General features: G+C 40.3%; 1 protein-coding gene across 4 annotated transcripts; it reads left to right on the top strand.

The window, feature by feature from the left end:
- Positions 1-470: 470 nt before the first annotated feature.
- On the top strand, positions 471-22,505 carry pank1a (pantothenate kinase 1a). 4 transcript variants are annotated; one of them, XM_086121986.1, is made up of 8 exons: positions 472-1,344; positions 7,067-7,213; positions 7,933-8,138; positions 8,791-9,044; positions 10,568-10,744; positions 11,341-11,464; positions 12,644-12,766; positions 13,105-17,942. In XM_086121986.1, exons 1-8 carry the CDS (start codon positions 1,080-1,082, stop codon positions 13,162-13,164), a joined length of 1,356 nt encoding a protein of 451 aa, XP_085978112.1. In that variant the 5' UTR covers positions 472-1,079; the 3' UTR covers positions 13,165-17,942. The 4 variants fall into 4 exon arrangements, with proteins under 4 accessions (XP_085978113.1, XP_085978112.1, XP_085978111.1 ...); XM_086121985.1 differs by having other exon boundaries at positions 474-1,344; positions 12,641-12,766; XM_086121988.1 differs by lacking the exon at positions 472-1,344 and adding an exon at positions 1,749-1,894 and having other exon boundaries at positions 12,641-12,766.
- The last annotated feature ends 15 nt before the right edge of the window (positions 22,506-22,520 follow it).

Raw genomic sequence — 22,520 nt, 5'->3', positions numbered from 1 at the left:
GCCCATCCCGATACAGTATAGTACAGCCTGTCCTATGTGTGTCTTACTTCAACCCAACACCAGATGGTGAAAAGGTGCCTTGTTAAAAAATCGGCTCCATTTGAGAATCCAAATCTTCAATAGGGTGAGCAAAAAAAACCCCCAATATATGCTCATTTCTATCCAATTCCACAACCGACACAGTTGTATTTGCACGATACACTTACACGCGCAAAAATGAACGGTCATTGCTTTTTTTAAACGCGGCAAAGCTTCGCTTAGGTCACTTGCAATTGCCATTTTTTTCTTAGATCCGTGCGTCTTTTCTGCATTGTGCTTGGCATTCTTGCATTGAGCCGATCGATGTCTAATTTCGCCCTGGCATGCGAGAACAGCAACATTTCGCGACTGTGTGTTGACAGGCGGCTTTGTGCACATCATTCCGGTATGTAGAGGGGAGGGGTGCGCTGCACGCTGCACAGGGAATGACAGCGGCTCTTATAAAAATAAAGCCCGCCGCAGCTGCACACTCCATGCTGGCCTGTCTGCCTGCTGGCTGGCGTGGGCAAATTCGCCTCCGTTGATAAAGTGGATCGGATGAACCAGAGTTGAATCGTGTTTATATTCTGGAATTAAAAACGGTCCAAGGAGGTGAACGGGGTTTTCGCGGACTCGCTGGGTGACGTCGAAGACGACGCGGAGGTCGGTCGGTTCTCGTCTCCTAATGTAGGGAAATGACCGCGAGTGACCTCGAAGCGACTGCTGGCTTGGTTTAGCAACAGTCAGTGTCGCCAGTTGGTTTTATCTTCAAACAATTGCACCCGCGATAAAATACGTTCGACCCGCCACGACGGGGTTCGGTTCGGCTCATTTGGGAGGACGGCGCGGTTGTTTCTTAGGAGCTACCGTGTACTGGCTAACGCTAATTAGCTCTCGGTTTAGTTTCGCCACAGAGTTGCTAAACCAAAGCTAGGCTACTTTAGCTTTTGCTGCCCGCTTCCCGGCACCCGTAGATGTTACAGCGAAACTAGACCCATTCCTACCCAGTATCTGTCGGCTCGCTTCCCATTGTCGAAGCTAAGGTAGACCTAGCTGCTGCTATGGATAAAGCAAAGTCAATGTTGGACAAAAAAGGGACGAGATCGGGACTCTTCCGCGTCAACAACGGCCCGAGTCAGAGGAGCTACAACGGGCACACCAACGGGTGCGTGGGTGCGCTCGCTTCGGCCAGCAGCAGCGGCGGCAACCAGTACGAGACCAACACTCGCCATATGCACCGAGGGGACAATGTGGAATGCAACGGCTCGCCGGCAAAGAAGAGCAGGCTTCGGAGGAGGACCGAGTCGATGAGGCGGCACAGACCACGTAAGTGAGGGCCACACTTTAGCAGGGAATATTTAATACTTTTACCCAACAACGCCGCAGCATTTTGACATTCATTTTAGCGAAAATAACTCAAGACTAGGTAGGCGTGTTGTTGTAAAATATTCATGGTTTTATTTGCATCCTACTGTCATTCTGATGGGTTGTAGTGAATCGTTGTGGCGTTCTCGGCTTTTTTATACGTTTGGCTTTGTTGGTCGCCCTCTGATTGGTCGACACCCGGCGGCGGAAAAGCTCCTGATAAGTGGGCTTGGCTGATGGAGGCCAATCAGCGTTCGACTCTTGTCTCCAGGCCAGCGTGTGAATGGGATTTGGCCACGCCCTCTTATTTACCCAGCGTTCCAGAGCAATATGAGTGAAAAATCACTGTTCAAAACTTTGTGAGGCTTTTATAAGTGCAGAATATTGCAAAGTGCCAGAGTGGGCTTCATCCTTAGATGTTTTGCAGTTTTGCTACACTTCCGTGACTGTTTTTAAATTGATGCACTGATATTTTGTGTCACCATGAAGCTGAGAAATCAAAAGAAACCTGGTAAGTCTTTTAATTTGAAATATTTAGCCACATTTTTAATGCGTCTGCACTTGGTATTCCTCACCTTCTTAATATTTAACCCACGTTTAAAACAATGTTAACTTTACAGAGGTTAGAGTCTCTCCGGTATGCCGCCTCTTTGCACATTGTTGAGATGAACAGAGGAGGGCTTGTTGTTGTGACAAAACCAGATTTTATTGTGTAGCTGGCACGTTCAGGGGCTTGGTGATAAGTGTAGACTGTCAACATTCCTAACTTAAAGGGGGCGGGGAAGTGGGGGGACTGGGTTTGCACATCGTTTTTGTGTTCCCACTGTCAGGGGAACTGTGGTCACTTGGTTCTTGATAAATGATCATTGTTCTGAACAGGTAGATTGCTCCTCATCACCACTTTATTTATTCTGAAAGTGACTCGATACTTGAGCAGGGTTCTTCCTGGCTCGACCCGAGGCAGAGGTGGTACCATTTGGATCATTTGCACAAGTATTTACATGTGTCTTGTTCTTTAATGATTCGATCTTTACTAAAATGCAACGTTTGCCTCAACAAATACTCTCTTCTCATACGAGGTGTATCTGGAAAGCTGAAAATACAGTACATGTATATATATATATTTTAAGGCTATGTACCACATACACACAATTTGTTTTATCTGCTCTCAAATGATTCAGGTTTTTTGGGCATGTCATCGAACCGCAAAAATGTGAGCATGCTGTCACCTCACCCGTTTGATGTTTGGAGATTCACGTCAAGCTTGGCACTCGCCAAGCCAATCATTTTTAAATTTTATCTCTGAGCAAGTGTAACAATAATATGAGTGAAATAATAATAGTCGTCATTTAATTATTCAAAAAATGAAGCATTACAAAACATACTTTTTTAAAAAATGTTGTCGTAATCATTACAGGATTGGCATTACAGGATATACCTGTATAATATGACTTTACATTTTGTACATTATGATATCAATCGTTCCTTTCTGATTGGCTGGGGGAAATCATGTATCTTTAATATATTGATGGTGATAGTTTTGGCGTCCATATCAACCCAAATTTATGGAGCCAACTACGCCTTTAAAAAAAGCTATATGTCGCCTTTAAAAAAAGCTATATGTTTTAAAAAGTGCTAAAAACATACCAGAGTGAGTGACGTTCTGTCGCTGCTAAATAAAGTACACAGAAGACCAAAACCTTCCCATTGTACACACAGTAGATTCCCTGGTGATAAATGATGACCGTGACAAGATTAGCAATGAATGTGCATTAAAATAGCAAGTTGTGTCCGGCCGGCAAACCGATGTACTAAAGAACACCCCCCCCCACTTACGTAATCGTGGTAGCGGGGGGTGCTGCTTGCACACCACCTCCTTTTTTATGGCTATGTTGTCTTTGCAGGAAATCCAGTCAGCCATCCTACCAAATGCCACTGAGAGCATTTCGGCAGGGATGTTTTGTCCCCTCAAGTGTGTGTTTAAAAAAAAAAAAAAAATGTAATCTTACGTTTGTGTCCTGCTCCACACTTCACTGCACTTAACATGATGCAGGCCAACGGCAATAAAATTAAAACCAGCCAACAATTTGCTTGGTGGCACACTGAACATTAACTCTTTCACCTGATCATGTTGTCAGGTTACAGCATGGCGTCAAACATGAGTCCCGGGGGCCAGATCTGGCCCGCCACGTCATTTTATGTGGCCCGCGAAAACAGCTGAAACCTGTCAACTTCCATGATCCTTTCTAAAATGTCGACCAAAAATTGTAATTCTTATTATATATCTCTTATCTATATAATAAGAGATATATTCAAAGCATTTTGTTGTTGCCAAACCCCTCATGAAAGTAACTTCAACAGTAGTTGAATCAACAGTTATTCCTGAGTTGCTGATATGGTTTCAGTCATAACGGCCCTCCAAGTGAAACGCTAACTAAAATGTGGCCCGCCGAAAATGAGTTTGGGTTACTGGTTGATATTATCGATGCATGAAAGGGATAATGCCGCACAACCACTTTTGCCAATCCAGTAAATACTTGACGCCAACTCTATTGTTCAACTGTGTTTTTTTTATGAGTCAAATAGAACCTTGCACTTTGTCACCAACATGAAATCAAGAACTCCCCCACCCCCCAATAAAAACGCACTCAGAAGAAGCCTGACTCACTCGACTTGTTGTACAACAATGCCTGTAATTATATGCGGAGCTCCCGTTTGTCCTTGAAAACTATCCAGTCATTGCAAATTTTTGAGTTCTAGTTTGGTTTTATTTGACGAGCACCCGCTTCACCCTCCAGTCACGGCGGGAACACTCAGGAAGTTGATTAATAATTTCGCCTCGTTCTGGAAGAAGGCACATCTGTTCTAACAGTTAAAAACAAGTTTCAATGTCTTCATAAAGTTGAAAGTCGACGAGCCCTGAATCTAAACGGGACAAATACTCAAAACTTCTCGTGCGTCACTTTGAATCAAGCCTTTTTGTCTTCTTATCACACACGCGCATGAGTCGAGTCAAAGATGAGCTTAAAGGTTCGCTCATTGGAAAGTAAAGAGAAAAAGCCGAGTCATGCTAAGAGGCTGATCGGTAAGATATAATAGATTGGTCAGCTATTAACACACACACACATTCCCAGATACACAAATAGTCTTTTAATCTACATGGAGTGACGCGCCACCCACTCCCAAATCTTCCCCCATGTCATGTTGACCCTTGACTGGATGACAAAACATCTGCGTGTGCGTATGTGTGCAGGTGATAAGCATGACAAATCAGTTTTTGTCTGTACAGAAACAAGTTGTGTTGTGCGGTTGTTACTCCATTAAGTGACCGATAAGACAGGAACAGTGCGTGGGATTTTAAACTGAAGAATAGAAAAAATATATACACTAAGTAAAGTAACAAGCAACAAAGGAACACATCTAACTCAAATGTTTTTCCGTCATTGTATTTTCTATTCGCTGCGCAGCTTGTTTCTTGTGAGCTGAGCCTTTTATTCTCCTAATTGAAAACTTCATTCTTTTTTTTTTTAATTTTGACAATATGGTTTCAAGATTAATCCTATCATGCACCCTGTAACCCGATAGCACGATAAACTGTCCACTGTAGTAACCGCTGTCCCCGAAATGGTTAAGACTTTATTCTCATAAAATTCAGATATTTTTGTCATAAGATTTAATAAGATAAGTATTGTTGTCATAAGATTCTATGACTTTATTCTGTCATTAAAATAATAATAATGCCCCCCCCCCCTATTTTTTTCTTGGACTCACGCCTGGTCGCAGTTTCGGCTTTTGTAAATTTTACCTATATTTGCGAGACTAATAAAGGTTTCTTATCTTATCTTAAAGGGATTTTCTTTTGGAACCTTAGACCCCATTACTTGCTGAGTATGTCTTTCTTTCTTTCTTTCTTTTTGGCAAAATTGAGAAATTAGTTTGACATCCCTTGAGCCTCTTAACAAAAAGGTTTGGGATCATAGTTTGTGGCATATGGTTTAAATTACAAATCTAGCGAATTAAAATCACTTTTAGGGGCACAACAATTATTTGTGCATTCTTGCTATTCGAGGGTCAACTGTGGTGTTGACATTTCCTGTTCAGGATGGTCCGAATACGCTTTGAGGAAACTGTTGCCCGTTGCAAGCGCAGACAGAAAACTGCTTCTTGATATGGATGGGATATCTTTTGTCAGTGTTGTTTGCTGTTGTGTTTTTCGTGAGGGGGAGCTCATGTTTACGGACCTTAGATGAGGTCAGTAGGTGAGAGGGTAGCGGAACAAGAGTCGAGGCGACCCCGCCAGGTTCGGAAACGGGACACTTTTCATTCATTGGCTGCGTCACGAGCAGCAGGTGCGACGTGATGGAAAGAAACTCGCGGGATTGCTCCGTCCGGGGCTGTGGTGATGACGTGGAAAGGGATTTTCCAAGAACTTTTTCCTATTAGCACCTCAAAAAGATTCCATTGGCGCAATGCTGACATACATCAGGTCGATAAGTCTCTCATGATCTGGATCCTTATCAGGCTTCTGCATAGCTTGTCGATGGGGTGATGGTTTGAATCGGGCCTGCTGGGTGGAGGGACACATCTAAAAAGGGCTAAACAGGGGCTCTGGAGGACCGGACTTGGTCACCACTGGATATTGCATATCTACTATATCTTTTCTCTCTCTCTCTCTCTCTCTCTCTCTCTTTTATATATATAAAAAAGAGAAAAGTTATTTATTCATTTATTTATTTATTTTAACCTGCACGTGGATTCGGCTGTGGTTTATTACAGAACTGCAATGTTGAAGTAACCATGTGCGATCGGCCTACAAGCTTTGCATTGTTCTTGAGGAAGCGCTCTAATTGGTGGAAATGTCATCACAACACGGATTCACGCCACAGAAACGACAGGCTCCACTCGACCTTTAGTAAACCCTCCCGCGCCAGTCAGCTTTCGTCATGTCTGTTGCGAGCGCGGCGTCTCCCGGCGCTCGGTGCGTCTGATCGACACGCTCGTGCTGCTTCGAAAAGGAGCCGCGCGCCCATGGAGGAATCTTCGGACATCTTTTGTCAATATTGTATGTGAAAGTGAGAACATACACTGTGCGGTTCCTGCGATTAGGATTCTTTTTCCCCCTCTTAATTTTTTTTTTTAAATTTCTAAAAGTATGGTGCCTTTATTCTAGCTGCATTACAGCAGTACAGCTTGATTTTTGTGCACAAAGAGAATAAAGTTGTAATATTTTATGAATTTTATGAGACTGAAGCCGTAGTTGTATGAGGAAAAAAATTCAATTTTGGGAGAATTAGCTTTTGAAGCTTCGAAGTTAGAAATTTTTTTTATTACCATTTTATGCAAATAAAATGATCATTTTCAACAAGTAACTTTGGTCTTAAAAATTGTCATCTGTCAACAACGGTCATCAAATTGATGAGTGGATATTGGCACCAAGACAACACAAAGTGTGAAAATGACAATAAAAAGGGACGATTGGCGGCGATTTTTCGAGGGTGGCTGTTTCCACGGCAACTCGCACAGGACTCTGAAGGTCTCGCCAACCCGACAAGCAGGTTGCACTCTTTTTTTTTTCAACCCACCGACACCGCCAGTGTCATGCGATAACCTGTTGTTGTATGATAGCCTTTTGTTTTTGGCGGAGCTAAAAAGAAATGACTCATCCTCCTGTGTCTCCCAATAGCGTTCCCATGGTTCGGGATGGACATCGGCGGCACGCTAGTCAAGCTGGTCTATTTCGAGCCAGTGGACATCACGGCGGAAGAAGAGCAGGAGGAGGTGGAGAACCTCAAATCCATCCGCCGATATCTTACCTCAAACGTGGCCTATGGTAAAAAACAAAACAAACAAAAATCCACACTCTTTCTTTAATGTGCAGTCAACCCTCGCCGTATGCAAGAGTTAGGAAGTATGCAGAGACTAAAAATATATATTTTAATCGTTTTACCTCCCCCACAGTCTGCTTGAAAGACTTACTTTCATTAAAACACATTCATTAGCATCTGTTTTTGCTTTCTCGCTAAGAAGAGACAATTTGCGGGAAGGGGAAAAAAAAAAGACTTGCAGTTCTACAAACAATGCGAGGTGTGCTCGCTTCAAGTTGTTTGTCATTCCCCACTGAAGTTTACTGTAAAACTGCCAAAATTCAACTAAGCATTATAAATTCAAAGCCAAACTCTTCAACCAAGACGTCTAATTTCTTCTCACAGGAGTCTGCTAGCTTCATGCTAACGCATGATGTGAAGTGCCATGACATGGTAACAGAAATTAGTGCATATTTTAAGGTAGAGTATATTCTAAACCTTCGAAACAACCGCTGCTTTAACACACATGTAGAAGAAACACATCAAAACAGAGTTTACAAAATAAAAGCCAATTAGCAGTGTAGAAATATATTAGAAAAATCATTGCTTAAAAATGTACCATGCGGTGTGGCTTTTGAGTGAATGCTTTTAATTATGCTCCCCACAAAAATAATTTGCAAATGGGCAAAGGTTGACTGTACGCGTGATTGTGGGTGGTCATGTAAGACGACGTCCTCCCTGCTAGGCAAGACGGGCGTGCGCGACGTCCACCTGGAGTTGCGCAACCTGACCATGTGCGGCCGCACGGGCAACCTGCACTTCATCCGCTTCCCCACGCAGGCCATGCCGCTCTTCATCCACATGGGCCGCGAGAAGAACTTTTCCAGTCTGCACACCACGCTCTGTGCCACCGGCGGCGGCGCTTACAAGTTCGAGGACGATTTCCGTGCCGTGAGTGTTACTCCACAGAAACGCTACATCCTTTAGTATAGTGGAACCCCGCTATTCATGGTGCATTGGCGGGAGGGTGGGGGGGGGGGGTCAAAACCCATAATAAACATTCAATATTTCTTTTCCATGAAAAATTATTATTAATAAAAAATTATAAAAAGAAAAAAAACCACTAAGACAATGATGCTATTTTTGTTTGCCTTTGTTTTACGTTTTGTTTTGTGTGTTAGCTTTAAGCCAGCAAACATTCACGAGACAAAAGCTTTTTTGTTTGGTTAGCTGCATGTGTTAATGTCTTTTGGCGGGAATGTTTTATCTTTGTTGAAAGTGATAACGTGTTCATTGTTTATGTGAAAAAAAATGGCCAAAAAAATCAGTTTTAAAAGAGCTAATGTTAGCCAATTAAATAAATAGGTAATAGGTTGTGCCTTAGTTATAGCACTATGACATTGATGCTATTTTTTTAGCCTTTCTCTTGCATTTTGGATTGTGTTAGCATTTAGCTAGCATACATTCGCCAGACAACGTGTGGTTAGCTATACAATGTTTAATTGTCTTTGTTTTATGTTTCATTTTGTTAGAGGCCAGTGGTAACTTTTTCATCAAAATGCCATCATCCGCAATCCTAACGCTGTCCTGCGTTCTTGTCCAGTTGGCCAACCTTGAGTTACTGAAGCTGGACGAACTGGACTGCCTGATCCGCGGGCTGCTGTTCATGGACCGGGTGGGCTTCAACGGCCACCCCGAGTGCTACTACTTCCACAACCCCTCGGACACGCAGAGCTGCGTCAAGCAGCAGTGCACGCTGGACAACCCTTTCCCAATGCTGTTGGTCAACATCGGCTCCGGCGTCTCGATCCTTGCCGTCTACTCTGAGGACGACTACAAGCGCGTCACCGGGACCAGGTCAGTGCCTTTGATCACTGTATTGAATGTCAATGTTGATGATTAAAGTGCACATAGTGTTTCACTGGTTTATAATTTTGGTGAAATACACTTTTTAGCAATTAAATAATATAGTACCCTTTGCCTGGTTTTGCCTGGTAAAAAAGAAATTCTCTTTTTTTACAATGCATTTTATTGGTTCGCTTTTTAAAACATGTTCAGAAAAATCCTATGGAGTCAACAAAATAAGAAGATAAGAAAACCTTTATTTGTCTCACAATGGATAAATTCCCAATTTAAAGGAGCAACATTATGAAAGGGAGAAAGTCGAAGAACAAAAAGTATCTTAATAAATATAAAATATAAGTACCGGTATATTAAAAATGGGTAAGTGGGAGTGAGTCCAGTCCAATTCAAAACTAGATATTTTTTCTTTCGGTTGCATTATTATTTTAAAGTATTTATTTACTTGATATCTTGTGCAATACATCCTAAAAATAAATGTAAATGAATAAAAAAACAATTATTATTATTTTAAAAAAATTTAAAGAATACAAATTAATCAAGAGGAATTTCACCCAATTATTGCTACTTTTTAACATTAAATATTACACACCATATGCTTTTATGCCAAAAATAATTTTTAAAAATAGTTTAGTTTGACTCTATATTTTGGATTGTATGTTTGTGTGTGTTTAGTCTCTCATGTATTCTTTACAATTATAGTAATAATTATAGTCTAGTATTGATGTATTTTGTATTGTATGCTAATGATCCTGTGGTAAAAACACCTAAAAACGGCTTTTGAGATTAAAAACGATAATGTTTCCCCTCAGTGTCAAATAAATGACTGATAAAGCTGCTTTGTCACCTAGAAAACGTGCTAAAGGTGAACATAGTTAACATATTTACACCGCTCATCTTTATGTAATATCTCCCTGCATTACGCAACAGATACGGTAAGATTAGAGAAGTATTTTTATGACAGATGGGAAGTTTTACCACCTTACTTACAGTCGTTAATAACCGCCTCTGTCATCCCATTTCTGGTATTTTTTTTTTAAGTTAATATTTACAAGTGTAATTGAGTTAATTGGTATAATAATCTTGGCTAGACAAGTTCCTGCGAACACCCCCCCCCCCCCCCCCACACACACACACACTGAGTCATTTGTTGTGTCCCTTGAGGTGAAGTCGAGTTGATTTGGATTAATTTAAATGTCGATTTGGAGCTATTTACGTTGCCTTTTTTTTCCTGCCTTTCCAGATTATTGCACTTCATCGCCCTCTCGTGATGTTTTTGGACCTATACTGTATAGGTTTTTTGTTTGTTTGTTTTGATGGGAATGTTTTATCAATATGTAAAAGCTCATACGACTTATGATTTCTAATATATAATAATTAAATTCACACATAAGAAAAAAATATGATCGGAATTATTACATATAATTAATAATATTGGCTGAACGAATGCTATAACTGAGAATTATTTTGATCGTTGTAAATCTCATTTATTCATATGAAGTGTTCTTTCTCCTCCTTAGTCTGGGAGGTGGTACATTCCTCGGCCTTTGCTGCCTACTGACGGGCTGCGAGACGTTTGAGGAAGCTCTGGAGATGGCGAGCAAGGGCGACTCCACCAATGTGGACAAGCTGGTCAAGGACATCTACGGCGGCGACTACGAGCGCTTCGGCTTGCAGGGCTCGGCCGTGGCGTCCAGGTGAGTGAGTGCCGCCAGCACTGCGTTTCCCATAATGCATTTGGGCAAACATGGGGAAACAGTCCAGCGCTTTAAAATCTCGATTCAGTGCTTAGGAAGGAGCGGATTCCACAAACTCCACGACTCACTTCAACATAGTTCCTTAGAACCAACTTCCCACATGATGGCACCAAGATGATGCTTTCATTGTTTTGCCATGAGCACGAAAGCAGTGAACTAACAGTGGATAGTTTGCCCAAAAAAAAAAGAAGTCTGTCAATAGATGAATTTGATATTGCCAATAAACTTGTTTTAAATCATGTAAACGAAGGGGGGTGGGGGGGATTAAAATTGGCAATCCGACTTTTGTGGATAAAATCTGAGATTATATTTTCAGGGCCGGTAGAAACACAATAGACGTTGCAAACAACACAAACTCAAGTCAGACCTTTTGCCTGTTAATCTCGCATTCAGATCGGCTCAAAGGTTAAGCCGTGAAGCAAAAGTTAGATCAAAAACATGTCGTTTTTATCTCTTGTCGCTGTGTTGTTATCTGTTATCGTGTAAAAAAAAACAACACATGCCGGGACACTGAATGTGATGTTCTTCTTTGTCAGTTTTGGTCACATGATGGGCAAAGAGAAGCGCGACACCATCAGCAAGGAGGACCTGGCGCGAGCCACGCTGGTCACCATCACCAACAACATTGGCTCCATCGCGCGCATGTGCGCCGTCAATGAGGTAAATGCGGGAAAAGTCCCGACGATGCGTTTTAAAGGAGTGAAACGGCAGGACTTGTGACTTTCTGAGTGCGGTGGGCTTCTTTACAGTGTTGCCTTGTGGCAATGGCGATCAAGCAGCATTGTACAGGGCTATCACGGCACGCAGAGCCGCAGCAAAGATGTTGGCATGATTATTATAAATACCCATATATAATACTATAGATTTATTAGAATCATTCATTGATTTTTTTAGGACCCCTTTGAATGCTATTTATGTCGGCTTTACTGGATATAAATATATCTTTTATATCTATCTGTTTTCTATAGTCCTTGTCCTCACGAGAGTCATACCAAAAATGCCATCTTTTTTGCCATCTAAACATTTTAATTTTAAGAATACAATAAAATATTTTGAAATATAGTTATGTTATGAATCTTGTATACATTTTTTGAAATGGATTAAAATAAATAATAATACATCCAATATTCATCAATAAATAATACGTACACTGCATTTCGAAAAATCTAACCAAAGTAAGAAGAAAATGTGGAAAAATCCAACAATAATTGAAATAAATCAGTAAAGCAATATAATCACTTTTTCATTTGCTGCATCATTTATTCTTTATTTATTTATTCATTTGTTTTTAGATCTTACTGTCTTTTTTTATTTTCTCCCAATGCATTTCAGTGGACGTCAATTATTTTCGCAATTCACGAGTCAGCTTGATCCCGATCCACCACGAATAACAGAAAATTATTCATTTGTATGATTATAAATATTTATTTGTCTCTAATATTGCCAAGTTTTCATATATTTTATTGTTTTTGTAGATTTTACGTTTTACATATACAGGTATTTGGATATTTTATTTTTATTTTTTTTCCTTTTTATATGTATAATAAAGATAAATGAATGGTGAGTGTATATTTTGATGTGCAGTATAGTGTATTTATTTATTTTTTCCTTTGGAATTTGTGGTAATTTTGCTCTGCCATGTTCTACCCAATACTCAATCTGCTCGAGTTAGCTCGTTTGCACCACCATGTGGCGAGGAGTTGACATATGACTTTTCACATTTGTTTTTGAGGTTGATGACACAGAGACATATCATATACTTTTATTGATATACAGTACATGTATAACACTTTTTATTATTTTGATGGCAATGACAAAACGTTTTTGACATGGCAGAAGATTGAGCGCGTGGTGTTTGTTGGCAACTTTCTGCGCATCAACACGGTGTCCACCAAATTGCTGGCCTACGCCATGGACTTCTGGTCCAAAGGACAGCTGCGAGCACTCTTCCTAGAGCATGAGGTAAAAAGACACATTTCAACAACATTAACTCTTACACAAGTACAAGCTGCACTCAAACCATTCTAATGTAGATACAATTGCCTACTCTCCAAACAAAACAAGACAACATAAGACTCTCAGAAACACAATGCCTTATCATCATATGTTATCACTCGTGTAGCAATTGAACAAGTTAGCAAGAAGCTAACATCACGGTCCACATTGTCACTCACTCTGCTTTTTCTTGACAAACATCAGGAACAGCTAGACTCAAATACGCCAAGAAGAGCTAATTGAAAGTTATTTTGTTCACAAATAGCTGCTAAATTGAACAAACACTTTTCTGTGGTTCCCCTTAGGGTTACTTTGGAGCCGTGGGCGCACTGATGGAGCTTCTCAAGACCACCGAGGACCCCTGAGTGGCCTCTCTCCTTCCAATGCTGTGATGTCATCAACTCTGGAAACCCTGCGAACGCCGCAGAGGCTGCTAAAGGAATCACTACAAGACACAAGAAAGCAAACATGGGGAAAAGCCATTGGGGGACCTCGTGTACATAGCCATCAAAGTGTAGAGGTTGTACTATTGTAATTACTAATTTATACTAATTGACTTTGTTCTAGCCCGAGTTTTTACTGACGAGCCACTGTAGCATCACGCCCCCAGGAAAACGGTGGGATCTCTTTACGATGAGAGGAACTCAAACAGGGGATTAGCCAAAATGCTGCTAAGCTAATACAAAAGTTGCCCCCTTGTGGTCAAATAGGAACATCACTGCACACGGCCTTTTACTTTTGTTTCCCTTTGTGACTCCCAGTGTGGACCAACATTGTGTCTTCTTCTGAGCTACGCTTCAGGTAGCATCTCTTGTGTTTGTCTTGCATCTCCTTGCCTTGCGCCAAGCTATTCCTCGCCATCACGTCACTTCGGTCAAGACGTAGCTGCCCATGTCCCAATATTTCTGGACTTGTCTCCAAACCAATGTCAAGTATGTCGAAATCTTTGGTTCACAAAAAGGTGGTCAAGCCAACGGGAATGGGAACACCAGCATGGGGTAGAAAGTCTGGCAAAGTAAGCAACATAAAACATGCCCTACAATATCCACTTGTCGCTAAAAGTGGAGCTAGCCATTCGGAAGCTTGCGCGAGAAGCTAATGCCAGCTAGAAATCCAGGAAGTAGAAACCTGCCAAAGTAAGCATTAAGCATGGCCTTCCACATCCACTTCATACTTAATGCTAAAATGCTAAAAGTGGACCATCTCAAGCTACTCTGTCACTGTCCTTACGCCTTATGTCACGCTTCTTTGTGTTATCTAGCCTTCAGTTGAATACCTCTGAAATATTACAGACGCCTTTCTTCAGAATTTGAAATTAGCGGTACAATCGTTTATTTATTTATTTTTTTTAATCCAAATGTTTCTTTCCGTCCCAGGTGGTTCGTTTTGGTCAGGTCTGAACACAAGAAATAAACATCATACCGGTTTTTATGCTAACGCTATCAACTATTGATAGCGTTAGCATACATCATCAGTTTTGTGTCAATACGTACCTTGAAAAGTGCACTCGGCTATTTGTTGGTATTGCAAGCCTTGCTAGATTGTCCAAGTAATTGCTTTTTTCTTTTGTCGGCTTGACGCTGAATGCTAAATTTGAAACCCTCCCGCATCCTTCCTTACAACTTTCATGCTCTGTGCCATTGCATCCACCCTTCCGTTAAATCCCTCTGTAATGTCACTTGCCAACACATTTTATCATGAATCTTTAGCATTAATATTGGTACTAGCATTTTTTTTCATCAAACTACAGTTCTTTCCCTCACTGGTATGGTTTTTAGTCATGTAAGAATCCGATGTGACCCAAAACTTTGTAATGGGGATGTAACCAGAGGTAGTTAGCATTAGCATAGCATCTTTGGTTTAGCAGTCCAAGACGCACACCGACTTAAAAGTGCTCTCGACTACTTGATGGTATTCCGCGGCCTTGCTTGATTGTCTAATTTGTTGCTGTTTTGTTCGCACTAGCCTGTAAGCCAAATGCACTTCCTGTTTATGTTCGCTTAACCGATAGAACGGGTGATCTGGTTAGACCAGAGTCAAAACACACTGAGGTGACACGACTAGAGCAGATAATACATGTATAAAACAACCTTCGAGTCCACAATTTTTGTGTATATTTGTTGTTCACTTGGATCCCCGAACGCCCCGCTTTACTCTACCATCCAGCCATGTTTATTGTCACCTTAAGTCACTCCCTTCACAGCTAGCTTGCAGCTAGCAGAAAGTCTCAAAGGTTTCACATCCGTTAACCATCAGCCAGAAACTAACCAACTGTTTCTCTCTTTTCTTTCTTCTCATGGTTTTTGTGGTGCTTGTTGCCTTGGTGATGTTTTGAGTGTGCCCTCGAACCCACTGACCTCCTCCCCTCCACACACACACGTACACGCGCACACACACCGTCTGTAGGCATCCAGGCCTTCATGTTTCTAACCTCTCATGTACTCCACATTGTTTTTGACTTCAGTGTTTTTTTCCTGTTGCATACGTTGAGTTCACAAAATGGTTAGAAGCATAGCCGTAACGGATGATTCGGACGGTCTGGGACAATTGCTTTCAACACAATATAGCGAGAGAAGTGACTGTCAGGTCTTCCCAGTGCCATCCCGTCAAACTTCTGTTCCGACTCTGATACTACCTTGGACATGTGTGTACAATTGCTGTCAAATGGTGACAATTGTTTTCAACACAACAATGCGTGAGAAGAGAGTATCAAGTCTTCCCACCCCCGCCCCAGCCTTACCGTTTTACACAATCCCGCCTTTGTTACGGTTCTGATACTACCTCCGAAGCCGGAATATTGCAGAATAGATTGTTCCCTCATTCCATGTCAGCGCTGTCAGCCCTCATGTTACGCAGTGGTACTAAAATGTTGATAAAACCTCAACAACCTTCATCGGATACTGTACATACAACTAGATTGTTTTATTTAATTATTCTTGTCAGTAATATTTAATTGTTTGTTTGTTTTTTTCATGTTGGTTTACAAGTTCTGTCATGACTGCGAGCATGTGGTAAATTCGAACCACAAAATGTCTACCCGGGTGGCCATTTTGTGGTTAAAAACACCAAGTACACTACAGAATATCTATGGCTAACAATGTAAAAGTCACAGGGTTTTTCCTGGCTCAAATTGAGACTGAGGTGGTACCATTCTGATCCTGTTCATGTATTTACGTGTGTTTCTATTGATGTTTCTTTTGACACATTTCTTGAAACATACCACTTACCTTGAAAGATACTAAAACACTTCTGTTTATTTTCTTCCAAGTCGGACATTTCTTTTGGTTACAAAAAGAAAAACATGTACAAAATCATCCCGACTCATTGGCAGTAGGCAAGGAAATCATGATTTTAGCAGCATTTTTGATATGTACTATTTCGATTTCAGTCAAAAATTAACCCAGCTATTTCAATGGTCAGAGAATCGCCAGGTTTCATGATGAGAGAGTCCAAAATTAGGAGGAAATCGCCACCTCCAAATTTTATTTGCAGGGAAAACCCTGCGGTTGAAGGTACACTCTCTAGTGATCTATTATTACGATAATTGTGCTACCGTGTTAATTATTTGGGGGGGGGGGGGTTCAGTGTTTGCTCTCCGATTGAACATTGTTAAGTTATGCGATGATTTCTGTGTTAGCGACAATGCTAACACAACAAAGTGCTGGGACCATGCCTTTTTTAAAATAACTTTCACCTGTGAGCTACTTTGCTATGCAGTTAGCATCCTGATTCATGGAAGCACTTTGTGCATTTATTTGAAATCCTTGATATCCATTTAAGGTACATGTACTATTAAGCTCTTTGATATATGCTAAAAAAAAAAAAAAGACCACTTGGATATGCAAGTGTGACAGCAAATATATAGACCTCCTCCTCCTTTGCGTCTTGTCCTGCTGATTTTTATAGAAGCGCCAATGGCGAAAGTGTGTAAGCGTGGAACCATTTAACATCAGTTTGGGTGGACAAACGTTTCACGGCGAGCGCTTTGCATCCGAGTCAACCTCGCTTATTGTGACGTCATTGCCTCTTGCACAACTTGAAAATGATTTTAATGGGTTTTTTGTTGTTGTTGTTTTTAATCCTTACTGGTTGTCAAACAAACATCCCGTTGACCAGTCCAAGCCTTTAAACTCGTGATACCGGGGAGAAAATGTTGAATTAAAACGATTGTCTGGAATGCTTGACATGTTTAATTGGTTGTGTATTTGTGTGTAGATTTTTGTAAATATGAATAATGATCTATCCTACACCAGCAACTTGTCTCTAGTTTTAACATGGACAGCTTTCACATACATCGTCTGTATTGTGATACGAGTGACATTGGGATCCTGAATAATTGATGTCGTGGAAGGAAATCATCCACCATATGTCGCAATGTCTCTGAAAGTCATGAAAACTCGCAATATGATACCCCAATACGGTATTTTACGGTATAAAATGGTTTCACAATATACCAATGGCGAAAAAAGTCTCCAATATGTCCTGATAGGTTTTCCTTTTTAAGAATAACTATAAGTTACAATGTTATCTTAATGTATTTCCCACGATGGCAAATGGTATCACGATACAGGGATTGTCTAATAATTGTGATATCGAGGGAATAACGATACCTTGTAAATGTATATATTGGATGAAAAATATGTAAGATTAAATGTACATATGTACTTAAGGAGACTGTGATTATTTTGCCACGACACCAATGGTGTCATGGTACTTTTTTTTTCCAACAAAATTGAAGACATTACAATACATTGGAAGAAAATTCTGTGCACAATTTGATAAACCAAAAACTGTTTTATTGCAATGGTTTCCAAAAAATGCCAATGGTATCACGATATGGCAATTGCATGATAAGTGATATAAATAATGGAAGAAAAGTATTTATACATCACAATGTTGTCATGACTCATGAAACAATTCTGTTGCAGTGATATCAATAGGTTACACGATGCAGCTCCACAGTCAGTCAATTTTAGCATTTATTTTTGGAAATGTAAAGTAAATTTGAGATGTTTGTGAAAGCTGTCGCTGGTTTCATCATTTCTGCTGCTTTTGACTAAAAAAAAAGTGCCATGTGCAATGCGTATGTAATGATGTGAACAAGACTTTTTCTCAAAAGGAATAAAAGTGAACCTGGATGAAATCAGTCTCCTCAATGTTTATTACTCACAAAGAGTGGCATTTAAAAAAAAACATTTTTGTTGTTGATTTTAGATTATTTAAACATTAATTTCAGTGAGGTCACTTTTTTTTTAATCTTGATTTGAAACTTATGCTGCAACTTATACTGCAGGAGTCAAAGTTAAGGAAGTCAGATAAAACGCTAAGGTAACAACAACACGCACACACACACAGTACATATAGTGAAGTGTCATGTTGGGAATAATGCAGGGATTCTCCTCCCCCCTCCTCACCGGCGGAGACATGTACGTTGTGTAAAGATATACGTTGTTTGCTCAGCCACTGGTGTTGCAGAACACCTTCACGGTGTCGCAGCAGGCCCAGCGAGACTCCACTCCTCAAAGTTTCTGGAGGAAAAATGCCAGGAATTTGATGTAAGTTAAAAATCTGATATTGTTATTTGTTTTTGTATTATTAAGCAAAGTCATTTTTTGAAGTCTCTTTGTTTCTTTTTTCACAATTTTTCCATCATGTGACTTGATTTTTTAATTTGTATGTGTAATTTCTTTAGAATGAGATTCTTGCAACATTTCAACCAATAAGATAACACAATGTCTCCATTTTTTTTCATCTAAATTATGGTATTGTAAAAGTAACACAATTACAGTAATGCCTGCTTTTTGCTGTGATGTAATAATGTGAGGTGTTACACATTTGCCAGGATTGTTTTCAGCCTACACTAGCATATGTGGAGCAGGGTGTAAAAGTATGATCATCATGCGATATGTCTTAAGCATGTATTCATTGTGCCTGTGAGAAGAGCAACACCAAATAGATTTTTAATTCTTTTTTAAATCTAAGACAAACACATTTCAACTAGTGAACTATCTCAAGGCACCACTGTATTTGGGACCTAAAGTGTAATCCAGAGAATCTGTGAAAATGTTACACATTACAACCGTTATAAATCCATGTTAGTTTATGCATTTTAAACCTTGAGCTGAGTATTTTCTTTAAACATAGGCCTATTCGCTAATTTGCTGTCTGTGAAATTAGTTAGTGTGTATGTTTGTAGCTAAATCTGTATTGGCTTCAGGTTGCTGGCTAGATCTATGTTAGAAGCTAACTTTATCTGTTAGCTAGTTTTTATACTGGTTGCATACACATTCATTCATTCTTTTTTCATGTGCATTCTATGTCCTAAAATGTGTTCGCTCCACCCTGCCCGATAGTTTAATGTTTGTAGTGTGTTAGCTGTCGACTTAATAGCTGCATATTTGATAACCATATATTTTTCTGTAGTTTTAGCTTGTTAGCTTTTATCTTTTTTTTTCTGCGTTAACTGTGTTTGGTTATTACCTGGAATTTTGGAAACAAGTCCTATTACTTTTGTGGATATAGCTTAATTTGCTTTAGCTTGCAAGATGTATTTTCAGATGTAGTTTACTAACTAACTAGTGATGACTTGGTAACTAGTTAATTTATTAGCTTCTGTTTGATGGCTCGTTATATATGTTAGCCAGAAACTTGTTTTATATATTATTTTGAAAAGGTAGCTCCTTTTTGAAATTGCATGAACCTAATTATGTATTGGTTGCATCTTGCTCTCTCGATTTTCGACCCCATTCTCGAACCCTAACCCTAACCCTACTCAGCAAGTTTTCTTTTTAGCGTTAGCTGGCTAGATTGCATTCGTAAATAAGAACATTTTCTTATTAGCTTCAGCATATTGTTTATCTGTTAGCTTTAACTTGGTAGCTAGTCTCAGTTTGTGAGTTCTCAGGCATACTGGGGCTAACACAATAGAACCATTTGAAATGTCCGGTTCACAAGTTTCATCATCCATTCATTATCTGTACCCCCCAACTGACACTGACTTTGTTTAAGGTGTCAACTAAAGAAGGACACATGAAAAAATTCTCAAAGTCCCATGCTTGAAATGGAACACCAAGCCGGTCAGTCATTTCGGTTAGAAGCGGTCACTTTGAGCAAATTGTTTTTTTTCCAACATCATTTAATGTGGGCAGATCATTGTGTCAAAATGATCATTTGGAGCAATTGGAAGTTTTGCCATTTAAAATGGGTGAGAAAAGGGCCAAAACTGAAAAAAGAACCCCTTGTGTTTCGGTGTGGAAAAAAAAAAACACCTTCCTCGCCAGCTGTGCTCTATTTGCATTGCAGCCTTTCAGAGGAACTCCCATCACGCATGGGCTCCAAGAACCCCCCCCCCCCCCCCACGTGACAACTAAAGAGAAAAACAAGTGTGTTGGAGAAGGATTTAGTGCTGTGATGAAAGCGCTGGCTACAGCAGAAGGGTCAAAGCTCAGTTGTTTTTTTATTTTTGTTCGTCATCTTGTGGCTGTGAAAAGGTTATCCAAGTTGCAAAGTTTGCCCCCGTGTTGATTGACAGCAGTGCCAATGACAATAATATGTACTTTATGACAGAAGCTGGCGTAAGACGTAGTTAGCGAAATGCAGTAGGTGAGAAAAGCTTCCGATTCAAAGAAATGAAATGAAGCTAGCTAGCATGTGGAATCTAGCTTGGCTACTAATGTAAATCTAGCCAGCTAAGTTATAGCGATGTGTAAATAAATATGTTACTAAGTCTAAATTAATAGTAAACCATACTGACATTGGGGTTTATCAGAAGCCCTTTAAAAGGTAATAGATGTGTGCTGACTTCCATAACTAATTCATTGTTGTTGTTGCTTGAGTTACTTTTTACCTTGTATTTAGTTTGAATAGGTGGATGGAATTCTTTATTAACAAAACCGAAACCATAAAACAAACCCAATGCAGAAAAAAAAAATTAGTTGTTGTGTGCTTGCCCACGTTTCTGTAACCTTATCTTCCACCTGAGTGTCGGATGTACTCATGAAAAACACAAAGGGTTGTTTTTCAGATTGAAACAGACAGGCGGGCGGCTGTGGGCATTCGTGGAAAGGGTGCCAGACTTCACAGTATTGACACTGTACCGTACCGTGTGTTTGTGCGGATCGGTGACGAATCCCGTGCCGGCTTTGTAGCCGGCAGGTTGTTGCATAAGTGATGTGGTGTGAGTCACAGCGCTTGCCAGAGTGTCTGTACGCATGCCGGGTGATAAGCTAGGAAGCAACCCACTGACCTCTTGTTGGCCTAGCTGTGTGGCACACTATCTGCTCTCAACTGACAAATGCCCATCTTCTCAGTTAGTATCAGAGCCATGCTAGGGGCAGAACACTTAACTCACTTCTGCGGGTAAAAGTTGACTTCTTTTTTTCCACCTCTTTCCATGTTACTGCTCAGAAACAGGAAATCCCTGTCACCGTTTGAATGTTGGTAAAAGTAGGTGAGACACTGTTCCATCTCTGCCACAGCTCTGCAACAACATAGAATTCTCTGGATTTCCTATGTAAGCCATAACAGAAGCGGATGATCAAGTCTGTGTCAGCCATGTCAAAATTTACATTCATCAAATTACTGCGTCAAAAGTAACCCAAATTGGGTGAAGTAGTTAACCTAGCACAGATTCCAAAGGGCTGTCGAGCCAGCACATTGGGGTGAGAATTTGACCATGTGTCTTGTCCAGGGAAACCAAGACAACGAAAGTATTTGTACAACAATGAGATTTATTTCAGCTACAATTGATGGAGGAACACCGTTTACAGATCTGTGATGAAGCGTCTCCCCAAGCAATGGGGTGCGGCCCCTTTTATGCCATTCTTGTTCATCTTGGAAGGGGTTAAAGCCTGACGTACGAGAAAATTACAAGCTAGCATAGCAACAAACTTTGCATAGCAACACTTACAGACAGCACGATCGCCCGATACAATGATACAAGTTAACAATTATAAGATACAAGTTAGCACTGTTAAATGTCAAATTCCCACAACAATTTTGTCTTTACTCCAATCTGCTTGCTCAAAATAATGAACACAACCTTGGGTAAAAGTAACTCAATCTGCTCTATATCCAGCATTTATTTTCAGTGTTTTAGGCAGGAGAAGTGAGTGAAACAGTTTCAGAGCTGTGACTACGGTGGGGGCAAACGCACTGCAAACGACCAAACGCTGGAAGCACAGGATGATGCAAACACACAAACAACACTAATTCACAAATCACAAAGTGATGGATGGAGCAGGTGTTTCAAAAGATATCAAGTAAAACAATAATTTTTTTCGGTTAAAGTGCGTAAAAATAAGTGGGACGTCTTTCAAGAGGGTCTGGTCAAAGAGGTCAAACATTTTTTTCTATTTTCGCTTGGAATTGTGTATAAAACCTGAAACCCCAAATTCTAAATTCATTTTATTTGTGTTGCTTTGAGGTGCATTTCAATGACACTAGATGTTAATCCAAATGGGTTTTTTTTCTTTCTATATGACATGTCAAAGGGTGATGAATGAACATCTTTGTGAAATGAGGCCAAGAAACAACTGGATTGTGCATATGTGTGTCTGTGTGTCAGAGAAAGAGGAAGTGGAGGCGGGACCGAGGAGGTGGAGGAGGCAAGAACGGGACTCTCCTTCAGATCCTCTGCAACTTCAGAAAACGTGCCACCCAAAGCAAAAAAAAAAAAAAAAAGCTTGGCCAATGAAAAGCTGGCTCCCACATCGTGAAGGTG

This window comes from Hippocampus guttulatus, chromosome 10 (genome assembly GCF_054856545.1).
Source record: "Hippocampus guttulatus isolate MCC_2025c chromosome 10, RoL_Hgut_1.0, whole genome shotgun sequence".
NCBI lineage: Eukaryota > Metazoa > Chordata > Actinopteri > Syngnathiformes > Syngnathidae > Hippocampus > Hippocampus guttulatus.
This window is presented reverse-complemented; position numbering and strand designations above follow the sequence as displayed.

Excerpts from the sequence above, each read along its gene's own strand:
- pank1a (XM_086121985.1), top strand. The coding sequence starts at position 1,080 with ATGGATAAAGCAAAGTCAATGTTGGACAAAAAAGGGACGAGATCGGGA. Across the intron at positions 7,214-7,932 it reads TACCTCAAACGTGGCCTATG|GCAAGACGGGCGTGCGCGAC; the intron begins GTAAAAAACAAA and ends CCTCCCTGCTAG. Across the intron at positions 9,045-10,567 it reads AAGCGCGTCACCGGGACCAG|TCTGGGAGGTGGTACATTCC; the intron begins GTCAGTGCCTTT and ends TCTCCTCCTTAG.